This window comes from Oreochromis niloticus, linkage group LG20 (genome assembly GCF_001858045.2).
Source record: "Oreochromis niloticus isolate F11D_XX linkage group LG20, O_niloticus_UMD_NMBU, whole genome shotgun sequence".
In the NCBI taxonomy this organism is placed as follows: Eukaryota; Metazoa; Chordata; class Actinopteri; order Cichliformes; family Cichlidae; genus Oreochromis; species Oreochromis niloticus.
Genome location: NC_031984.2, coordinates 27,228,940 through 27,248,251, shown reverse-complemented (window position 1 = coordinate 27,248,251; position 19,312 = coordinate 27,228,940). Strand labels below are relative to the sequence as shown.

Sequence of the window (19,312 nt, the reverse complement as noted above, 5' to 3'; positions counted from 1 at the left end):
GTTTTTTTCTGGTTCTCAGGGCCCTTAAAGCCAATCACTCTTCTAAGCAAGGTCATAGTTTTTTTAATTGCAATTATTGCAGGTGTAAAGTTATTACAGTAACAATAGCTCAGATTTAAACTGATTTTCAACTGACCTACCTTCAAGTTTATATTTAAATGAATGCATTTCCATATAATATAATATAATATAATATAATATAATATAATATAATATAATATAATATAATATAATATAATATAATATCATATAAAATTCTTAATTTTGTTCATAAAAGTCAGACCATAATGTCCTTTGAAAAAGAAAAAAAAAAAGAAAATCATTCATTTTACAATTTTAAGTCCTCTCTGACCTTTGAAAATAAACACTTAATATCTAATATATCTAACAAATGTCAATTTTTAGTTTAACCAGTTGCTAAATTTATCAGATAATGCATAAATTACACAGTGGAACATGTATTTTAAGCATATTTTGTTTTACCTAAAAGCTGAATATCAATGCACGTCCAGACAAATGAAGGGCACATACCCATGTTCCCCCAAAGAGTTAATATCAGCTACCCTTTCAACCGTGACTGCCCCATCACATTAATACTAACACATTAACAGAGGTCAGTTGACAACCAGGTACCAGTTTGTATGTACTACACACAGACGTTTGTCTGTAACACATCATATTACTTCAAGTGGGGCTTGAAGGTAAGTCTGTTTGTCTTACATGTAAGTATTTTATCTTCATTCAAGCAGCTTATTTGTGACTGCATTAGTCACACTGCAATGCAAACACTTCAAGACAAAATGAAGACCCCGGATGACTCTCGAAGGAGTGAAGCAGATGGCGAGAACAACAACCGGGAGCAAGAAAATCGATCGGACACATCCCATAATAAGAGCCCGCTCCTTTCGGATCCATGGAAACCATGCAGACGGCACCGTGCTGTTGTCAAAGGTCAGAGTGACGTTGGAAAATCGTTATAATCTGATCAATACTGATGCAATCAATCTATCTGAGAGCAGCCATGTGCAATCTTAATCAAGTATGTAGTTTTACGCTAGAGCTCCAGTTTGGTTTGACCTCAATCTGGAAAGTCATACATTGTTATTGAGTTCAAAGGTCTGATCAGTTTATTGATAAGATATTATCACGTTTTTAAATATGTATTTTCTGCTCTAAGGACAGGGTGCAACACTGAATGCTAATTACTGATTTGATATCTCATTAATATTCGCTTCTCATACTCAATATAATCAGTCGCTGTTATAATTCATACTATACATGTGGTGATTTAACTTTCATATTATGTTATTATACTTCTGTTATTTCAGTTATACTAAACTGTCATTTGATTTCATTGTTACTTGTGTATCCAACCACAGAGCTGTGCACAATCCTTGTTGTCAGGTCACTTAACTTGAAAGTTCAACAACTACAGAACCACTCGTTTTAATACTGAAGTAAGTACAAACATTCTATACTGAAGTAGACGTACAATCACTAGTGCTAAAAATACTCCTGTTACCTTTACACAGAAATATGTGGTAGAAACATCCTCCAAAGAGCTACTTTTTACTTTGCAATCTTAATCAAGTACATTAGAGTACATTTCAGAGCCTGTACTTTTTCACTTTTATTTGAGTAAAGAGTTCGAATCAGTACTTCAACGTTTCCTGGAGTGTTTTTTAGCACTAGTGTCTGTAGTTCTACTTAAGTACAGCATGTTTGAACATGTTAGTGTTTGCTCGGATGGGTGCTTACTTCAGTATTAGCATATGCGGTTCTGTAGTTGTTGTTTCAAGTTAAGTCATTTGACCCAAGCCTTGCACAAATCTAAAAAACAAGGATTGTGCACTGCTCCGTAGTTGAATACACAAGTGTGGGGGAAGAGCGAGACACCTGTCTGTCCCCTTTGCTCTGGAAGAGTCACCCTAGAACACCTCAGCAGCTGCCCGAAGGCCCTGGCCGATGGTCGGTATCGTTGGCGTCCCTGGGATCCAGGGGCTTTGCAGGATCATCACTCTGCAAAGTCCTCAGCTGGCTGGGTGTGGCTGGGGCAGCCAAAAAGAATGCATCCAGGCTCTTTTAATTTTTAATCATTTATGTGCAATATGTTGGGATGCTTATACGACTGTGAGCCAAGTGTTTGTATTTTCACATTGTTTTGTACAATCTGTAATACAAAGGCAACAACTAGAAGGCTGGAATCAAACAATACAAACTAACCTAAAAGATTCAAACCTACTCTGGAAACTGCTGAATCGAAACTGAACTGAATCCAATCTGATGAAAAATATAAAACTTTAATGCTCCACAGCTTTTCAAGTAATTGTGAACCTTTTAACTTTATCACCTCTGTAACATCTCAGCACAACGCTGTTGCTCTGACATGCTAAACCTAATTGTTTCCTTAGAGCTGCTGTTGAAGCTGAGGTGTTGTCTGGGAACAGTGTGTGGGATTGAATGGTATGGCTATGCTGCTCTGGGTATTTTGACTGCCATCCTCAGTTTCCTCATGGACCTCAGTGTAGCGAAGCTGCTGCGAGGTGGATACACACACACACACACACACACACACACACACACACACACACACAGTTACATGGTACAAGCTAAGTAAAGCAAAGCTTTGCTTCTCTCTCTTGTCTCTTGCAGCTCACCAGTGGCTTTATACGATGCTGGAAGGAAACGTTTTGCTGCAGTTTTTCTGCTGGACTCTTTACCCAGCATGCATTTGTGCCATTGCATCATCATTCTCCCACAACATCTGTCCTTTTTCCACAGGTCTGTTCAGCAATGAGCAGGAAACATGATTAGTTCAGGTGTTATTTATCACAGGCTGTGCTGCTTTTCTCTGTATTCTGAAAGCATGACATTGCAACCATCCAAGTCCACAGGTGAAGAAGGAGGGAATTAGTGTTTATTTTAGGTCTCAAATCTATCTTCATTAGGTTGCGGCTTGGGGGATAATGACCCTTTTCCAAAATTAACCACACACTACAAGCAAAGAAGCTCTGGCAGAAAACAAACAGAAAAAAGCAAAACTATTTGTGTCCACGATAGAGTGTTTCCACCAGCTCAGCTCAGATTAGAAGGAAATAGCAAAAAGATGATGTTTATATCTAAAAAGACTTGATTTTCTTTTTTACAACTCACATAATCAAAGCCTCATAATACCTCTAGATTCAGACTGGAATGTATTTATATTATTTATATTATTTATTCATACTTTTAATTCAACTTTAACAAAAACATACAAAGCAATAACACTAATGATACAGAGGTCTCAAAAACTTGTTTCAGGGTTAAAAGTCAATAGAAAGACGTGATTATTGTGGACAAGAGGAACTACTACAGCACAAAAAACTCTCCATATATTTACATGCAAACCTGATTATTGTTGTAAGACAGACTTTGAAAAATTGTGAGCCCATGCATTAAAGCACCAGTTTTGTTTAGATGTGACAGCTAAGCAAACACTGAGTCTCTACCAAATGTGGATGTGTGTGAGCTAATGAGTATTGCAGTAACAAGCTTCTGCCATTCATTCACTTACATGTGATCATCACCGTGGAAGTTATGTAGTGTTTGGATACAATATGGCATAAGGTTAGAAAGGCTAATTATCCAAGATGATTTTGTGTGGCCACACTGTGACATGAAAGGACATTAAACCTTTTTATCTTCATTATAGTCTTGGAAAAAAGAGAAATGAGCAGAAATGAATGTTCACATTCATTTTTCATCACCCACTTTTTCTCTTTTTAACGTCTTTCTGTCTATCTAAAATAAACGGTATTGAAAAACAGTCAAATGAGATATGAAGAAGTCAACTATGATATTATCAGTCTCAGAAATCTTTTGAAGTATGAAGAATAAAGCATATCTAAGGGACTATATGTCGTATCTGTCCCCCGTTTGCAGTGCAGCTCTGTGCTGTAGCCCACTGGCCCCTCTGGTCTCTTACTTACAAACAAAGCAAACAAGAAGACATCTCAGCTGAACCATAAAAAAGGAGAAATTGGTTTGATTTATGCAACCAAAATCCCTCATAAAGTATCCCAGAGCCTGCAGGTCTGGGCAGATATAGCTTTTGCAATCAAATACTGAAACACAGTTCATCTTCAGCTGCCTGTTTTATGTTGATTGTCTTTTTAAGTCCCAAAGAAATCCTTGCCTTGCCGTTCCCCTCTATTTAATTATTCAAAAATCATTCTTGCGTATTCACCTATAATAGTCTTTTTTGCCTTTGTGATTGCTTTTGTACCTCAAACTCAGTCAAAAGAATCTTGTAATCCCAATTTTTTTTCTTCTCAGGCTCAGGGATACCAGAGGTGAGAACCATGTTGGCGGGATTTGAAATGCCTCATTATTTGTCTCTCACTAATTTGTTTTCCAAGTTCTTGGGCCTTATCTGTACACTGGCTGCTGGCAGCACTGTTTTCCTGGGCAAAGTGGTAAGATGACTCAGCGTGTCTTTTTGTTATTCAGATTGCGCAGCAGTAATGTAATCATTTTGCTAATGGTGTGTTTTCTGATTTGTTGTGACGGTTCTGTACATTTACCTCGAAACATCAGGGTCCATTTGTGCATCTTTCCACCATGGTGGGAGGTTACCTGAGCAATCTCTGCACTCTCATACAACGTGATAAGAAGGTAAAGCACAGAGAAAAAGGATGCTGTACATTAAAACAGTCTGGGTATGTTAGAAATAAAGCACATTTTAATTCAACTTTTTTGATATTTAATAATAAAATAAATGTTTGATCGGGTGAATGAGATCTTTAGTAGAAAGCTGAGTGCTCAGCATGAGTGGAAAGGTGCTATATAAGTCCATTTAGTGGCTAAAATGACAGAGATTTGGAAGGAGTGTGAACACTGGATGTCATCATTTTGCTATAAATAGGACCCCTAATCTGTTTGGACAAATAATTCTGACTCAGAATCTATTTGCTGTCTTCATCTTTGTCTGCTTACCTCATTGCAACACATTTAATCCTTGGGTTAAGATCAAGGCCTAACTGCTGTAACAGATACCTGATAATTTGTGCTAAGTAAAATAAGAGTAAGTGATGCATAAATAAAATACTAGAACTTGTCTACAGTCTTCTTGGACAGTCTGCTAGAAATATTTATCGCACAGCAGCCGATTATTTGTCAGATAATTCCATTAAAAATGCTCAAAAGGACACAAACATTTTTAGAGGTCCAGATCAGTGCTGAGGTGAAGCCTTGCCAAAAGGCGCTAGCTGCAGGTGGCCGGTGTCATCTTCCACCTCTCAGCCAAAGCTGCCATAAGCAAATCATGCGAACTTCAACCCTCATGCAGTTGTCCTAAATGAGAAAATTAGCAATAAAAACCAAAATTGCTTCTTGTTTCAGGCTGCAAACATTTTTGTTTATGCTTTAAATTTGGGCGTTTTAACATGATGGTCTATGGAGGACGACTCATTTTTGGAGCCAGCCACGAGTGGCCGTTTGAGGAACTGCAGCTTTTGACACATCAGAAAAAATGAATCACATCGAAGGGCTGACATAAATGTTAAGGCCTGAGTGATATCTGAGTGTTAAGGGCTTTGCGTTTGATTCTTCCACTGTTTGGAGGCCGTGTTATTTGAATCATAGCAAGGGACCTCAGATGGGCTCAAACGGGGTGTAAAATGCTTCTCTGGAAAACAGTAAATGAAATCCTGCTACGTTCTTTAGAGCATAAAAGTCTGGAAAAAGAGACAGCACACTACAGCATGTGTTTCTTGTAGGAAAAAGCAGCTGGAGAAATGTTGGTTGTATCTGCCGGGGTCGGGGTAGCCAGCTGCTTCGGAGCTCCCATTGGCGGTGAGAAAGCCAGGCTGAGCTTTACAAATCAATAACTTTTTATGTATCTGCTCACAGCAAATCTGTTTTTCGCACAGTTATTCAGGTAATGCTCTTTTCTACCTTTGATTTCCCTTTTGCAAGCTTCACAAAGTTGCTGTTCCCTTTTATCCTCCCTCAGCCCTTTTTGGTCCCCCATCGTGTTTGTATATGTTCCTCCCTCACCTCTTCCTCCTTTGATCACCTCTCCGCCTAATATTTTGATCTTCTTACCTCCGTTTATTTCTCTTTTGCATCCTTGCTGGAGGTTCATTGCCAAAGGTTTGTGCTCAAAATGTCACAAGCTCAAAATGTCACAATTTACATACAACAGCAGGGGGTCTATTAACACCTGAAATATACGCCTATTTCTGTTGGCACAGATGCAGACAACACTATTTATTACAGCCTCCACAAAGATTCTACTGTTTACAGTAGAAAGGGCTACTGCCATCGCATGCAAAATGCCATCTGCACCTTACTCTTATTCCTTTGTCTCTTTGCTCCTCTTCCCCTGCAGGTGTGTTGTTCTCTGTGGAGGTGATGAGCTCTCACTTCGCCCTGAGGCATTACTGCCCATGCTTCTTCTCAGCAGCCTGTGGGGCGTTGACCTTCCGACTTTTAGCAGTGTGGGGTGGAGATGGAGGTGATGGATGCACTAAATACCACTCGCTCCTTTAATAGTCAACAAGTAGAGGGTTTACTTTAGAGTCACAGAAAAAAAAAAGCCAAATCAGGCCTAGAAGAAGAAGAAATTCCCCCAAATATGGGAAATTGTTGTGTTACAGTGGCCAAAAAAAGAAAGAAGAACATGGTTCACTCAATCAAAATCTAAATATTCTGAAATGAGGAGCTTAATATGAATGCACGCCTTGTTTTTCTGTATCAGTGCTTGGGGCATTGGAGCTGAAACAGATGTCAGAGAAAAATGTTCAGCAGTACATCGAGTAAGTGGTGCAGAGGGTCCAGATCTATTAATTATCCACAGCCTTCCACCAGACAGCCAGACAGCGTGTTGATTCAAACTGGATTCAAACACCAAATTCCTGCAGAGAGTAATAAAGTTGCTTTCCAGCAGCTGACAGCTCAATAATCAGGCCACAGTAACAGCTCCTCACAGCAACAGGTCCAAGATAATAGGATGATAATGACTGAAGAGCTGAGATTTTACTGAAGTCAGACTTACAAGGACACTGTGCTATTTCCTTTTTAAAAGCTGGACCACTTAACACCAACAACTGCGTGGGAAAATAATGACATTTTAAACATAAGTTTCCTAGATTATACTGGGCCACCTACACGCTGCACCTACAGGAGCTGCTCAGCTGTAGAAACACAGGCCATGAAGCTCCAACCGCACAGTTTTTATGCTGATGTTAATGTCAGAGAAGATCTGGAAGTCTGCAGTTACTGAGTCAGCAGAGCGTTGGAGACTTTTCAACTGTGTGTCTTTAGTACTCGGTGACCCTGGTCTCAACTGTACAATAGTACCATTGATCATGTCATGGTCCTGGGTTGCTGTCCCAGTATTTCTAAGTTAAGAACCTCTTAGTTTTGGTTGTTTTAACACTTACTAGTGCTTACAGTTGCTTTATGTTTTCCCTCGGTTTTCCTGGTTCTGTTTATATTTAAGTTATTGTTTCAGTTCATCCTGCCCGTCTCAGTCTCTGTGTTTGGTGTTGCTTGTCTTGCCACGTCCTGTTTTATTTTGGTGGATGTTTTTCCCCTGTGCCTTGCTTTAGGTTCTACTTCCCTTGTCATCCCTGATTTGTCCCCAATGCTTTTCCCACCTGTTTCCCTCTAGGCTCATGTCCTTTTATAGTTATTGTCTCAGTCACCCCTTGACCTTTGCCACACAGTCTTTCCACTTCCAGTTTCCTGTATAATCATTCCTAGTGGCTCCTGGTTATTTGCATTCCTTAGCTTTACTTTCTGCTTTTGTAGCATGTTTTCCTTTTACACTGATCAGTATTAAATGGTCACCTAATGTTTACTTCCATCTCCTGCATTCTTCACTTGGGGCAGCAATAAACTAACCTCATTCCACACAGCAGCTTCTGACCGATCATGGAAGCGTGGAAATTGTAGCTCCACTTAAGAGGAGCATTGGAATTCAGTGAGCTCTTCAGAACGACCTGTTCTCTTACCAGTGTTTGTAAAAGTAGACTGCGTGGATAGGCTGAAAACACCTGAATTCAAAGAAGAGACTGTGTGGCCTGTTGCTTTTGTCTACATGACAGCAGCTCCTTTACTGCCTGCAGTGCACTAATAATCCACCAGTGGGCAGAAGATGTATGTCACTGCAGCTTTTTCAGAGGCCTATTGATCATGTTGATGACATGGATCTCTCAGAAACTCATGCGTCAGACTGTCTGACATAAACAGACTCTCCATCTCTCTCGTGGTGTTTATCATGAAGATGTCTGATGTTGAAGTAAATCCTTAATTAAATGAAATATTGTCTTCTGCTGATGTTATTTCTTCCTGTTGTCAGTAATGTTGACAACTATATAATAACTCGCCATGTCAAACATCAACTTTGGCAAAGTTAGTGGAAGCATTTAAGCTGGCAGACTGTAAAATCCAATAAATTTTCAGTTCAGTAATGTGAGGGAATATTAAATCCTGAAAGGCTGTGGGGGAGATTGAAGTGATGCAATTTGTTTTATGTCCACAGAGACTCTCCAGGCCTTGTTCAGAACCAATTTCCCCGATGCTTTACCTTTCTACCCGCTGGAAATTCTACTGTTTGCTTTCCTGGGGTAGGTTTATTTTGACAGTATCTGCATAATCAAACAGGTCCTCTTTTATTCTCTGTCTGACAGATAATCCCTGACTTCTGGCATTCATATTCATATCAGTCACAATGAAAACCAGCTGTTTTTTCCTGCTGTACCAATTAGCATTCCAATTTTTTTAGTCTCATCTCAACCATTTCCTCCTCCTCCTTCTCCTTCCCATGACTTCTCCAAGTCTAATGACTTCCGATAGTCTGTTGCTGCCTGGATTAAAATTAGCCTCTCGTCTCTCACTTTGGTTTGTGTCACTGTCTGAAAACAGGCTGCTGTGTGGGGCTGTGAGCTGCTGCTACCTCTTCTGCCACCGGTGGATCCTGCGTTTCACTAAAACGAACCCAGTTTTCGCCAAGATGCTGACGACAGAGTGAGAGCTCTTTGCAACCTGGAATTGTGCTGTAAAATCCGGGCAACAACTTATTTGCCTTTTTCTCCAGATAGAAGCAAATATTTGTAGAGTAACACACTTTAAACCACTGAAAGCATGGACTAGAGTAGATAGGAAACGATGTCAGTTTATTTAGAAGTCAGATAATTTTACTGATTAAAACCTAAAAAGCTAATGGAATGAGCCAAATGCCTGTATTTTGCAGGAAGGGTCTGTACTCAGGCATGGTTGTCTTCTTCCTGGCATCACTGACGTTTCCCCATTTTGCTGGTCAATACATGGCTTCTAAGGTGGGCATCAGCAGCATTTAAAGACATAAACACTGCAGTGAGTCACGCTGTTGCTTTCCTCTGAATGTTCCTTCATTATAATGCACTTTATTCTGAGGCACTCCCGTGTATGCTGCCTTGCTCTCATCCTCCTTTAAATTGTAACTATTAATCCACAATTATAGTCAACAATTTCACCGCTCACTCCTACACTTGATCTGAGCCTGATCAGTCACTCTAACATGATTGTTTAACTTCATTACAAGCTCAAACACTTTGTTTGTGTTCGTCATTACTTTGCTCTTCCTTAGACATCATTACACTCATCACAGAGGCTTATTTCACTTTTATTTCTGTCAAGGTGTCAGCTCACAATATCTAATTCTATCTCAGTAACCCATAACCGAGATTTTTGGCACACAGCTTCTTGAATAATTTCCCAGTTCTAACATAAAGAAGAAACTTTTCTTGTTTCCTAATTCCATTTACAAAGCTCTAATTGACTCTGATTGCTGTTTTTTTTTTTCAAATCAATAAAATAATAATCATAATAATCCCATTAAGCTAGCAAAGATGCTAATTGATATCGTTGTTGAATATCACCATCACATCAGAATGAATATCAGCAGAGAAATACTCTTAGCAGAGGTAGTGCACCTGAAAATGACGGTCATGTGCACGTGGGCACTGGCCTGTTTTGAATCAACCAACAGGTTTGTGCAATCTGCATGCCATCAGCTACAACTCATCCATGTCTCTGCAACAGGAAGCATGTTTACCTCCATGTGAAGTGCCCAACGGGAAAATGCAGGAAAATCTTTCCAAAGTGTTTCCAATAGAGTAAAAACTAAATTTATAAATTAACAAATACATTTGAAATAAATTTTATAAGAAGGCCTTCATCATATGTTTGTGTGCATCTGAAGCAGAAAACATTGATGAACCACTGCTTAATTATTCCATGAAAAACTACCAGTTTAGGCAGCAGCGAGGGTTCAGCTCGAACATGAGGCCCTTTGTTTTTCCGCCCTCTCTGCCACCTTTGCTGCCTGCTCTCCACTGTGCTATCTAATAAAGGCCAAAAAATTAATGTTAAAAAATATTGGTACACACAGTTCACATGCAGATTTGTATAAACTAGTGGTTTGTGATACTGCAAATTTTGGTATCCATCCAATACCAAATACAGGGCCAGTATTGCCGATACCAACACTGATATTGATACTTTTAACTTATAAAGGCAGCTTATGTAGGGAAAAGCAGTGTGTAATGAGTTATGAGATGAATCATCATGAATTTGATAGATGAAAGGAAAGGATAGAAACAAAGTATCAATCTGATACCAACACCGGCTTACTGTTGACATCTGGATCGGTCCGCCCAGCTCTAGTGCAAACGCACTCTTTGTAAATGAGGACCAATGTTAACAAAAGTCTGTTTTTGTTTCATAATGGCGTGTGTGAGGTAGTAATACCAATATCACTAATCTGTTCATCAGTACACCATGAAGGAGCTCCTCACTTCTTTCCTGGATAGCAGGCAGTGGACCTCCCAATCCCACAACACCTCTGAGCAGCTGGAGCCTTTGTTGGAGTGGAGCTCATCAGGGACTTCTGTCTACTTCTCTTTGGTTTTCTTTCTGCTCATGAAGGTACAGCCAATGCAAAGGTCAATGAAATCATCTTTTTATCTGTCTAGGAATCCTAAGAAGGCACCAAACTCGGCTGCGACTCCTCTTGTTCCTCTGGGCTGGGTCACAGCGACCCATAATTGGAATACAGTAATTGACATTTTCACAATAGAATAGGCAAACTAAAGGCTGTTTAACCTTTGAGGATGAAATGTCTTGTGATGCTTGATGCTCAGTCATAGCAACGCTGCGGGTGGAAAGAATGGGTTTTTGACCTTTAACAGCTATTAAGGTAATAGCCCAGTTACTGGTTTTAATCAGTCCCATTATGTGTCTGCACATCTCTTCTTCTCATTTGTGTTTGAAGCAGACAGAACACCTTGGAAACACACAAAAAAGAAAATGAGTTTAAAAGAAAATTTCTGCACTGAGAACAGTTTCTGATAGTCACTTTAGCAGGAACCAATGAGCAGTTCTCTAATTTCTGCATTTAAATGTGAAACGCAAATGCATATAATGAAATCATTTGTGCATAAATGAGAGCAGTGCAAACACAGCCTGATGTGACTCCTCTGGACGCTCTGTTTCTTTGTTTGTTGTGTCTGAGATGTGGATGTTGGTCCTCGCCTGCACCCTGCCTCTGCCAGCTGGATACTTCATGCCAGTGTTCATCTATGGTCAGTGTTTCAACTTTAAATTTAGATATAACAAGTCCGTCTCACTGCATCCCCCCTCTGCAGGAGTGGAAGCTGTCTTTTTCCTAACATGGCAAAGTTACTAGGTAAGAAAACCTTTCTTATTGGTCGTTTTGGTTTCTCTTTTGCAGGGGCAGCTATTGGCCGTTTGATTGGGGAAGGAGCCGCTTATTTGTCTTCCACTGGAGTGACTCCAGGCCAGCAGTGGGCTTCTGTAAACCCAGGAGGCTACGCACTTGCTGGTAGAAAAACCTGACCAGCTGTACTTTGGTGCTAATATTTTACCACTTTTATTGACTTTTGCCTGAATGTCTGAAAGACAATCTTGCCTGCATTAATTAGTTTACTTCAATTTGAATCCAGTATTAGCTAATAAGTTCATTTCTATCATCATTATGCTTTTTAACTTCAGGAAATCATGAGTTTTTCAGTAAATTTGCTGAAATGTGGCATTAAATTTAACAAAGCTACAATTCAAAGTGCATCATATGGTTTATCTACTTTAGGTGCAGCGGCCTTCTCTGGCGCCGTCACACACACTTTGTCCCCAGTTCTCGTGGCTATAGAGTTGACTGGTCAGTTCACCCATGCTGTACCCATCCTCCTGGCGACTCTAATGGCCAACGCCCTGTCACGCTCTGGCCACCGCCCATCTTTCTATGATGCCTTGTCCATCAGCAAGAGGCTCCCACACCTTCCCTCTCTGAAGAAGGCAAGTCCTCAGTAAGTAAACACAAAAGGCCTTCTGACAATCTGTAGTAAACCTCTGACTTTGGTGTTGATTGTGGGTTTTTTGCATCTAGCTGAGAAGTGTGTGTAATAACATTATATTGGTAAGAAAGTCATATCAATGTATAAAGTATGAAAATTTACTCTATTACTGAATTCTAGCCAGAAATGGGGAAATGTGTGAAAATGTGAAAAAAGCTGAATATTAAGTTTATATTTATAAAATATAAAGTTTTTTTTAGTTACTTTTAGGTTTGCTCATTGCTGTTCAAAGCTTGTTTTTCAAACGGTGTTTCACAGTGAAATATTTCATCAGTTGATGTTTGGATCCTCAGACTCTGAAGTTATGCCGAGTATCAAAAGTTTCAACAAAACTTCAGTCCATGACTGAAACTATAAAACTATAAGGAAGCCAACCAAAGTGTAAATAAACATACAACTAACACTTTTATGTATGGCTGTATATACACTGCTTAAAAAACTTAAAGGAAGACTTTTTAATCAGAGTATAGCATCAAGTTAGTTGAACGTCTGGGATATTGATCGGGTCAGGTTGTTCATCAGTTTCAGCTGCTTTGGTGTTATTGAGTTCCATGAGACAGGCAGTTACTCTAGGAGAGCTGACAGGACCTTAGAAGGCCCTTAAACCATTAGCAGGACTAATGTCTGCTCCTTTGACAGAACAGGATACAATACCAGAATTGGCAGGTCCACCACTGGCGTCCTGTGCTTTTCACGGATGACAGCAGGTTCACCCAGAGCACACGTGAAAGGGAAGCCGTGGAGAACATTGTGCTGCCGTTAACCTCATTCGGCATGACCGGTTTGGTGGTAAATCAGTGATGGTCTGGGGAATCATGTTCATGCAGGGATGCTCAAACCTCTACAGTACAGGCAATCCAGACTAGCACCAGATCTGGGAGAAGATCCCCCACGACACCAGACATTGTCTTATTAGGAGCATACGCCAACATTGTCAGGCTTGCATACAAGCACGTGGGGGTCATATAAACTACTGAGTACCATTTTTAGTTTCTGCAATGAAATTTGTGCAAAATGGGCCAGCCTGCTGCAACATTTTTGCACTTTGATTTTAGGTGTGACTTTGAATTCAGTCCTCTGTAGGTTGTATTTTAATTTCCTTACTTTCATTCCAAACACATTACCCAGTCCATATCAGTGTAGCCAGCATGACCTTTTGATGTGTTTTGAAAGTGTTCCTTTAATTTTTCACAGCAGTATACAAACACACATATGCATATATTCACATGCACTCTACTTCCATTGTTGAAAGAATGCCAACTACAGACACCCACTCTCCTGCTTCTCCTGTGCCCCAGTTAATCACCGCTCTGTCTCACCAACCATACAAACCTGTCTCCCCTACAACTGATTACCAGGCGATTCCCAGGAGCACAGGCGACCATCAGAATCAAAACAATCACAACAATGAAGTCAAGCTTTTAACCAAGTCAGCCACAGAAAAACATAACAGAAACTCATCATGACAACCCACACTGACAATATCTGGAAACTGGGCACAGAGGCTATGAATGTCAGTAATCATATATCTGCTAAGAACTCTAATTAGGATGTAAATCCAAATGAACTCAGATTTAACAGAGATTTATGTGTCTATACTTGGATCATCATCCGTTTGCCACCCACACAGGATTTCAGCCCTTAATGCTTTATCATGACAGAAATTAGAGGTGGATCGATCCAAAGATCAACAGTACGGATGCCAATGCTAGTATTTGTATCGGATTTATATTTTGTTTCTATTCCCTCAGTTCATTATATAGCCCACTGAATTGTGTTTAATACATTATTTGTTTTGGAAATGAAAAATATATCCCAAACATGCTGTCACACTTTCAGATGTATTTTATTTATAACCTATAGCACATTTAAACAGCAGAAGTTGACCCAAAGTGCCAGAAACCCAGTTTCAAAATAAATAAAGGCTGAAAAGTGTGTTTCGTCGTGTTAACTATTTATTCGGTAACAGCAATACTGACCCTGTATTTATTTGGTATCAGATCGATACTGAAATCGACAGTATCACACAGGACTAACAGATATCACACATTGTTGACAACACTTTGGTAAGTTCAGACAACGCACGGATCAGCCTATGTCTGCCAGATGAAATGTTGTTGGAATAACAACATGTCTTCTACATCACTGCCCTGACAGCAGCAGCTGTACTGTCTGACTTCCAACCAGCTTTTATACAACATGCATCCTGAGTATGAGGGGTGGAAGTGATCCAAATTCATCAGTAAAAATAGAGCATTGCAGTTCTCCTTTATGCGTTCCTGTTTATCACTCAGCAGCCGCTATTATGTAATTTCAGAATTGATCATTTAATTTAAGCACTGCTGCTTTTCCTCCAGGTGTGACACGATTCATCTCTCTTGCAGGCTTCCATCCACACCAGTCGGACAGGTTGCGGTGAAATCGGTGCTGCTTCAGAAAGCAGCTGGGCCAGTGGAGGCTGAGCAAGCTGTCAGAACAAGCACTGAAATGCAAATCCCTGTGGTAGACTCCTACGGTGAGTGGACAAATGTATTTGATCATAATTCACTCCAATAGTCTGCTTATATTATCTCTTCTTCATTTTATTGCTTTTAAATTTCACGTACATGCTGGTCCGAAGCGCACGCACGGGTATGACATCACAAAGATCCACTGAAAGTAAAATAAAATGATGAAAAATTGTAGCCATCTTAAAGGCTCCAGCAGTTCAGCTCCATAAAAGTGCTTCCCTGAGAAGGTGACAATTATGAGAAAATAGTCAATTGGGCAGCTGAGCCTTTCGGCAGCAGTTCCACGGATGAATTTTTGTGTTTGGAACAGATGACTCAAAGCCACTACAGAGCTGCACGCACTTTAAACTGAAGCACCGACTGTGGCAAAGAAAATTGATTTTTCTCTCCTCTGTTCTGTTGAAGAGTCGCAGACTTTGCTGGGGTTTGTCCTGCGATCAGAGCTGCTGACGTTTCTGCGTCGCTGGAAGACTGAGGTGAAAAGGCTGAATGGAGACAGAGAGTTCACTGAGAGAGGCAGTTTTAAAAGCAGCCGTTTAAAAAGCAGAGCGTGTCCGTACGATCCATTTGACATTGACTGAATGTGAAACAGCTGGAAAAAAAAGATGATTGAAGTAAGATGTGCTGGCAGGACTGCAAACTGATGGAAGAGCTCATTTCATGACAACTCACATCCACTTTAAAGGATTTTGCATTCACAGAAAAACACTTTTTTTTAAAGGACTACGATAAACTGTTAAAAGTAGGAAATCAGTTTTTCAAGAAAATGGAAACTACTGGTATTATTCCAGGTCATGCTTAGCTGTGAAACTCCAAAACAATGTCTGCCCGAAATGTTGACTGTATTGTAATTACAAAATTACATTTAAATTTTCAAGTTTCTAGTTTTGTTATGCATGAACAATATAAAACCAACCAAGGCATTTACTTGACTTACTTGAGTTTATACCATGAATATTTTTCTTAACCAATTATAATTTGAATAAATAAACATTTTATTTTGTATATTTCAGTTGCATTTTACTCCCAATTACTGATTCATGTTTATGAGCCACAGAAAACCGTGTGTGTGTGTGTGTGTGTGTGTGTGTGTGTGTGTGTGTGTGTGTGTGTGTGTGTGTGTGTGTGTGTGTGTGTGTGTGTGTGTGTGTGTGTGTGTGTGTGTGCGCGCAGAGTCCGGAGAAACATCTGGATGAAGGATGCTGCATTCACCAAACCTCCATCGTGATATCACCTCACAACACTGTTCAGGAGGTAGGAGCCCTTTGTTAAATGGAACTGGCAGCGTTACCAGTCATTGATTTAAAGTAACAGTATCCCAACAATTGCAAGAAATCCTGTTTATCACTTTCTGAGAACTGGAGGATAATGCACACTTTCCAAAGCACAAACCCGGAGGCAGTTAGCAGACCATAATCAGTCGGAAACAGCTAATAACTAATGAGCTGTTTTATTCACTGTTTAATTCCACTTATGCACAGACTGAAATTGGAAAAAAAAGCAACTGGAGCTAGCTTAGTTTTGAAATCTTTAGATATGAGTAAAACACTGATGATGCAGTCTCTGTCTCTGAAAATGGACCTACCCTGGTCTCACATCTCCTGCTTCTCTTAAGTAATGAACTAATTTTCTGAATGGATAAACTGAACTGTGTTAACTCTTTATTTGTGTCTATCTGATCCTCTCCACTTGCTCTTAGAGAGCCTCAACCATCTGCCAAACTCTTCATCTCTCTTAGGCTCTCTCCACCTGTTCTCTCTGCTGTTGTTCTCCTAAAAAGAGTGCAGTCAGGATGCCAAGAAAATCTCACTTTTTTTGATGATTAGATCACAAATATAAATCCTTTTTTAATGCACAACACTTTTGCTCCTTGCTTGAATAAAACTCATGAGATCATGAATCTCTTTTGTGAGCTCAGGTTTGTCTGTGGCAGGTGACCCTGAAGCTCAGGCAGAGGGTTTATCTTGCTGGGTTGCAAAAGCATCCTCCTCCCTTCCTCACCAAACCTTAAGTTGCAGCAGAAGCTGTGGCACGTGTGCTTCACTGACTCATCAGCTGCTACAGCAACAGGAGACTACACTTCCTCCACCTTCTGGCATTGCCTGCTCCTTGTTGCTGTCACCATCTTTTTTCCTGCAAAATATTTTTATACCCACAGCAAATTAATCAAACAACCAGCAACCAAGTGCCAACAGTTAAAAGCCCTGTTAACTGGTGCTCTCTCTCTCTCTCTCTCTCTCTCTCTTCCAAGCCAACAAAAAGCTTTGTAGCCAATTAGAGTGAAGTAGATGTTTGAATTGCACACAGCGAACCCAAATCCTTGTGTTTCTGATCAACAATATGCAATTATTTTGGAGGACTTGCTAGACTTTTTTTTTTTTAAATAAGCAGGCAGCTGTTCTCAGAAATAATAATCCCCACTACACTGCTTAACAAATGACAGTGGACAGATACTGTTGGGTTACATTACCCTAGCACATAAAGAGCAGGATATTTCTCTCGTAAGTTGGAAGAGACAAAAAATGAGGCCAAATGAGAACAAATTAAAATTAGATTCAATAGATGGCTGAAAAACACTCTAAACACTCAGTTACTTAAATATGTGAAGATAAAGACAGTCTGATCCACAGGGCATATAATTAAAAAAAAGGCTTATTTGCAACGTATCTGACAAAAAAGGGGGAAAAAACAAAACGGCGACAACAACAAAAACCCTGCAGCTTCCAGGACGTCAGATGAATATTTATCATCTCATCGGAGAAATTGCTTTCATTAACGCTTTTATTCTCTGTGTGTTCTCAGGCCCACAGTATACTGAGTTTACTCGGATCCCAAACCTTGTTTGTTGCAGATGAAGGAAAGCTGGTCGGGCTCATCACGTGGCCAGAGGTAGGGAGTGTTTTTGTGTACTTTCACCCATGCACAGATGTTACCTTCAGCATGCAGGTTTTTGTCACATTCCCATGTTCCTCAAATGAGCTTTACTTTGTGCAAACAAGACCACATCCTTGTATGGATTTGTTAAAATTATGCAGGGAGAAAATAGCTACTTATGGATTCAAAGCAGTCTCATTTGTTCCTAACCTCCATCTCTCCCTCCTTCTCCCTTTTCTCCTCCAGATGAAGAGGATATTAGAGGACTTGGCCAAAGAAATCTGAGCAACATCACAGCGACATCATCACGACAGCACATCCTATCAAAATGTATTTTAAATAAGCATGTACCTGTCTCTGCCTGATTAGCTCGTAAAGCCCAACGTGTTTAATGATGATATAATTTCTCTAACAATATTTGCACACCAAACTATACTGTTATCAGCTGGAAGCTCCTGTGAAAAACATTTATCAGAGCCTATTATCTTTCATTTTTAGTTTTGTAATTAGAAGGATCTCATCCATTAAGCAGATAGCACACAGTCTCATTTACTGCTTTGCACTTTGTCTCACAGCAAAATTGTAAGCACAAAGAATATTAACCAGTGCTAATAATAAGAAAAACAGTTTAAAAATGTATACCAGTAATAACAGTCAGTCCCTGCTGTTTTCTAGCTAAACCTCTCGCCCAGCATCTGTTCAGTATACATTAGGTCCTGTGGGCGCAGCTGAAAGTTATGTGACCATGATGGACTGTTGTCACAGTCTATCTTAAATAGCAACCCAGGGGCAGCCATGTTTTTGTTTTCAAGCTTCCTTGAAAAGACACCCAAATGTTTTTGCTTTTATTTTTTGCTCATAGCATTTTTTTAAGGGATCAGTGTAGTGTATCTTTGGTAGAGAAGTGGGCGGATCAATCCAAATATCAACAATACCAATACTGCTATTGGTAATAATATCAGGTTGATACCAGCATGATAAGTTACTTTGTTTCTATCCTCCAAGTTCAGTGTGCAGCCCAATGAATTGTGTTAAACAAAACATGCACTATGAAAAATGCCTGAACCTTTGACTGTCACGTCTGTTTTATTTCCAGCCCACAGCACATTTAAACAACAGAAGCTGATCCAAAGTGCTTTCGAGATGGGCACATTTACATTTCAGGTCTCCAAAAAAAGTTTCAAAATACATGAAAAGCTGAAAGCTGTGTTTTATTATGTTAACTTGTTACTTGTTAAAATGTGTTCAGAATTTGCAAATTGATGCTTCAACTCATAAGTCGTGACACGCTGTTCTCCCCGTACATAAGCTGCATTTATAAGTTAAAAGTAGCGATATTGGTGCTGGTATTGGTAATCGATACCAACATTTCAGTATCACACAGCACTGGCCTATGATTTCTCCTGTGACTTGTATCTATGAGAGGTAATTTTGAAAGTTCAGAAGTTTCAAACTTGGGGTTGTAAAATCAAAAAGCTTGTCCTGATTTAAATTTGGTTCAAGGTCTTCCTGTATGCCCCTGGGCTGTTT

The 19,312-nt window shown here is 39.8% G+C and overlaps 1 protein-coding gene across 4 annotated transcripts; it reads left to right on the top strand.

The window, feature by feature from the left end:
* Positions 1–607: 607 nt before the first annotated feature.
* Positions 608–18,854, top strand: clcnk (chloride channel K). Of its 4 annotated transcripts, XM_019349911.2 has the most exons (21): positions 608–701; positions 796–951; positions 2,412–2,543; positions 2,653–2,781; positions 4,315–4,331; positions 4,398–4,454; positions 4,576–4,653; positions 5,757–5,832; positions 6,371–6,496; positions 8,528–8,612; positions 8,911–9,012; positions 9,239–9,323; positions 10,801–10,953; positions 11,540–11,609; positions 11,759–11,869; positions 12,134–12,350; positions 14,783–14,913; positions 15,314–15,384; positions 16,082–16,162; positions 17,711–17,797; positions 18,029–18,854. In XM_019349911.2, the coding sequence occupies exons 2-21, from the start codon at positions 801–803 to the stop codon at positions 18,065–18,067; spliced, it is 1,998 nt and encodes a 665-aa protein (XP_019205456.1). In that variant the 5' UTR covers positions 608–701; positions 796–800; the 3' UTR covers positions 18,068–18,854. The 4 variants fall into 4 exon arrangements, with proteins under 4 accessions (XP_019205456.1, XP_005459905.2, XP_013133094.1 ...); XM_005459848.4 differs by having other exon boundaries at positions 4,315–4,454; XM_013277640.3 differs by lacking the exons at positions 4,398–4,454; positions 4,576–4,653.
* The last annotated feature ends 458 nt before the right edge of the window (positions 18,855–19,312 follow it).